General features: G+C 36.2%; 1 protein-coding gene across 1 annotated transcript; it reads left to right on the top strand.

Moving 5' to 3' along the window:
- Positions 1 to 256: 256 nt before the first annotated feature.
- On the top strand, positions 257 to 2,348 carry LOC149532971 (transcription factor MYB1-like). Its single transcript, XM_089803753.1, has 3 exons — positions 257 to 443; positions 525 to 654; positions 1,660 to 2,348. Exons 1-3 carry the CDS (start codon positions 308 to 310, stop codon positions 2,240 to 2,242), a joined length of 849 nt encoding a protein of 282 aa, XP_089659879.1. The 5' UTR covers positions 257 to 307; the 3' UTR covers positions 2,243 to 2,348.
- Positions 2,349 to 2,721: the final 373 nt, after the last annotated feature.

Here is a 2,721-nt window from a genome sequence, read left to right as displayed (position 1 = left end):
ACAGATGATAAATATGATATTATTTTGTTCACTAGTTTACCAATTCCGTTCATTAGTTTACCGGTTGGTGCAAAAGCTAAGTGATAGAAGAGCACGTGATCAATTATGATATGGTATTCCTAATAATGAGCAGATAGACTGTTGTAGCGAAATCCTACAGTATCTCTAACATGCGGAAAGGAATTTTCTATTATGTCATTACTGTATGTCACGTGTTTGATGCTTGTATGTAGCCTTGAAAGTCTATATAGATGGCGATTATGGGCTAAATGGGTGCAAGCATTGAAGGCTTCCGTTGATTATCGGTATGGGTAGATCTCCCTGCTGTTCTAAACACGCAGACCTCAATCGAGGGGCCTGGTCTGCCGAGGAGGATATGATTTTGAAGGAATATGTCACAATTCATGGTGAAACTGGATGGAGATCTCTCCCTAAAAACGCAGGTAACCCATGCATCCAGTCTCACCTTTCATATTGGACTCTTACAATACAGCATGTTCTTAAAAAGGGGTTTCCTTGTTCAGGATTGAAGCGGTGTGGGAAGAGCTGTAGATTGCGGTGGTTGAACTATCTTCGCCCTGATATCAAACGCGGTAACATCTCATCTGATGAAGATGAGCTCATTATTAGGCTTCACGGGCTCCTTGGCAATAGGTACCAATTTAATGTTCTGATTCATTTTGTTTATACAGTACTCAAAATAACAGCTATAACAATGGCTTCCTTTGTCTGATGAAGAGAAGCTTATTATCAGGGTCCTTCACAATAGATAGGGGTTTAATGTTGTGATTTAATTGTAAGATTGACTAGGGAATGGTATACCATATGCTGATTTAGACAAACGTACACATCCTAATTTAGAAATCAGAGTGATATCTTAGCATATTAAGAGAAAAACAACAGTGATTACCTTAGCCAAACATGGGAAGATTTGTTTGTTGATGAGGTCATAGCTAAATGTGCTCCCATCTATCAGGTAGTAACTTAATGTTCGAAAGTAGGACTCTAGATTTTGATGATAGATAACAGGATGGAATCAAAATATCGATGGGAATATTTGTACATGTTCTAATTTAGAAACAATAGTAATTCTTGAGAGATATAATGTAAAGAAAACAGTTAGTATCTTTGTGTGTTGGTGTAGCCACTATATCACTGATGAGATACCTTTGCAATCCCTTTCCACCAAGTACTTTTCACCAAGTATATGTTTTGCGGGTACATGTTTGTGGTGTGATGACAAAGACTACATGGTAACAAAGCACAGATAATCAGTTTGAATCCCTCAAGCCCTTTCCGGCTCCATCCTATGTCCGTCCTATCTCATGTGATGATGTGAAGCTCATAATCAGACTACAAATGCTGCTTACCAATACGTAATAGCAATAATTTTAAATATTTAACCCCATAAAAACTCTTGCACACCCTAAACAATTGATTGTGTTACTAAACATGGAAAGGTCTCATTTGATGAAGAGGAAGTCATAGTTAGACTGTATGTGTTACTTCCCAATAGGTAGCGGCTGACTTCTTGTAATCACAATCCTAACTCTGAGATTGACAAAATTACATAGTCTAATTTTGATAAAACGGAAATTATATATGATAAAACAAGTGAAAGACTAATAGATATATTTGTGGCATGTATTGCATATGCAGATGGTCTCTGATTGCAGGTCGACTGCCTGGTCGAACAGACAACGAAATAAAGAATTACTGGAACACCCATCTCAGCAAGAAGCAGCAAAGAACGGTCAAACCTTCTGCTTCACCTCATAATGGTGAATTCATGAAAATCACTCCTGTCAAGGCAACTGCGGTCAGAATTGCAAATGTTTGCAGAAAACATATGGGCAGTGGTTATTCAACCCATAAAACTACTGAATCAGTAAAGACAATGAAGTCGCCAAGAACTTGGTCTGAATTTCTTGGAGGGGATGTCATGACAGACTACAATTCTGAGTTAAGTAACTCTACAATGGCTGCTGGATTAGGACAACCTTTTCCTGATATTAGTGGTCAATACTCTCCTGAAGATCTCACAATGGATGAGTTGGATCAGTTAAAGGGAAGTCCTGCCAATTTTATTGAAATGTCTAGTATATATAATGGCTTTGGACAAGATGACGATGACTGGATAAATGAATTCCAAGATTTCCAGATGTCATCTATGAGCGAGGAGGATGATTTTAGTATTGGAATGCATCAAATGTCTTCCCTCCTGATTCATGACAATGTTTAACAGCCTACAATATGTTTTGAGATTCAGAGCTGAGATAGTATCATAGTTTGAACGGTATCTAGTTAAGATGATATCATTTTTGGAATGGTATCAGTTTCATGTTAAACCGATGCATCTTAGTTCACTTCTTAATAAATAATATCAAAGCATAGTAGTAGAGTGGTAGATAGTACTAAGGAACACTGTGAGAATGGTTTTAATTTACAACCACTAATGGAGATGATAATATGTGTGTCTTTTTCTAAAATGTAACTTTTAATATTTAAAATGGTTTGAGAAATTAAAAATAAATAAAACTATCAATATATTCCTATTGTTCAAATTAGTGTACAAATCATGTTTAGAACAATGCACTGATCATATAGAAAATTTAATTTTAAGCTGTTAGTTACTTGATCTATCTTAAGCTTTGTATGTAAGAGGACAAATAGTTAAATTTATCTTGAAGTATTGGTAGATCTTCCAGTTTCTACTGTTAC

The sequence above is a fragment of the Cupressus sempervirens genome, chromosome 10 (assembly GCF_028749045.1).
Source record: "Cupressus sempervirens isolate cs-2001-9-10 chromosome 10, ASM2874904v1, whole genome shotgun sequence".
In the NCBI taxonomy this organism is placed as follows: Eukaryota; Viridiplantae; Streptophyta; class Pinopsida; order Cupressales; family Cupressaceae; genus Cupressus; species Cupressus sempervirens.
The sequence above is the reverse complement of the archived record's forward strand: the minus strand, read 5'-3'. Positions and strand labels throughout refer to the sequence as shown.

What these genes read in the sequence shown, in the direction of transcription:
- LOC149532971 (XM_089803753.1), top strand. Translation starts at nt 308, where the DNA reads ATGGGTAGATCTCCCTGCTGTTCTAAACACGCAGACCTCAATCGAGGG. An exon ending in ATCTCTCCCTAAAAACGCAG is followed by an intron (nt 444 to 524) that starts GTAACCCATGCA and finishes TTCCTTGTTCAG; the next exon opens with GATTGAAGCGGTGTGGGAAG. An exon ending in CACGGGCTCCTTGGCAATAG is followed by an intron (nt 655 to 1,659) that starts GTACCAATTTAA and finishes TTGCATATGCAG; the next exon opens with ATGGTCTCTGATTGCAGGTC.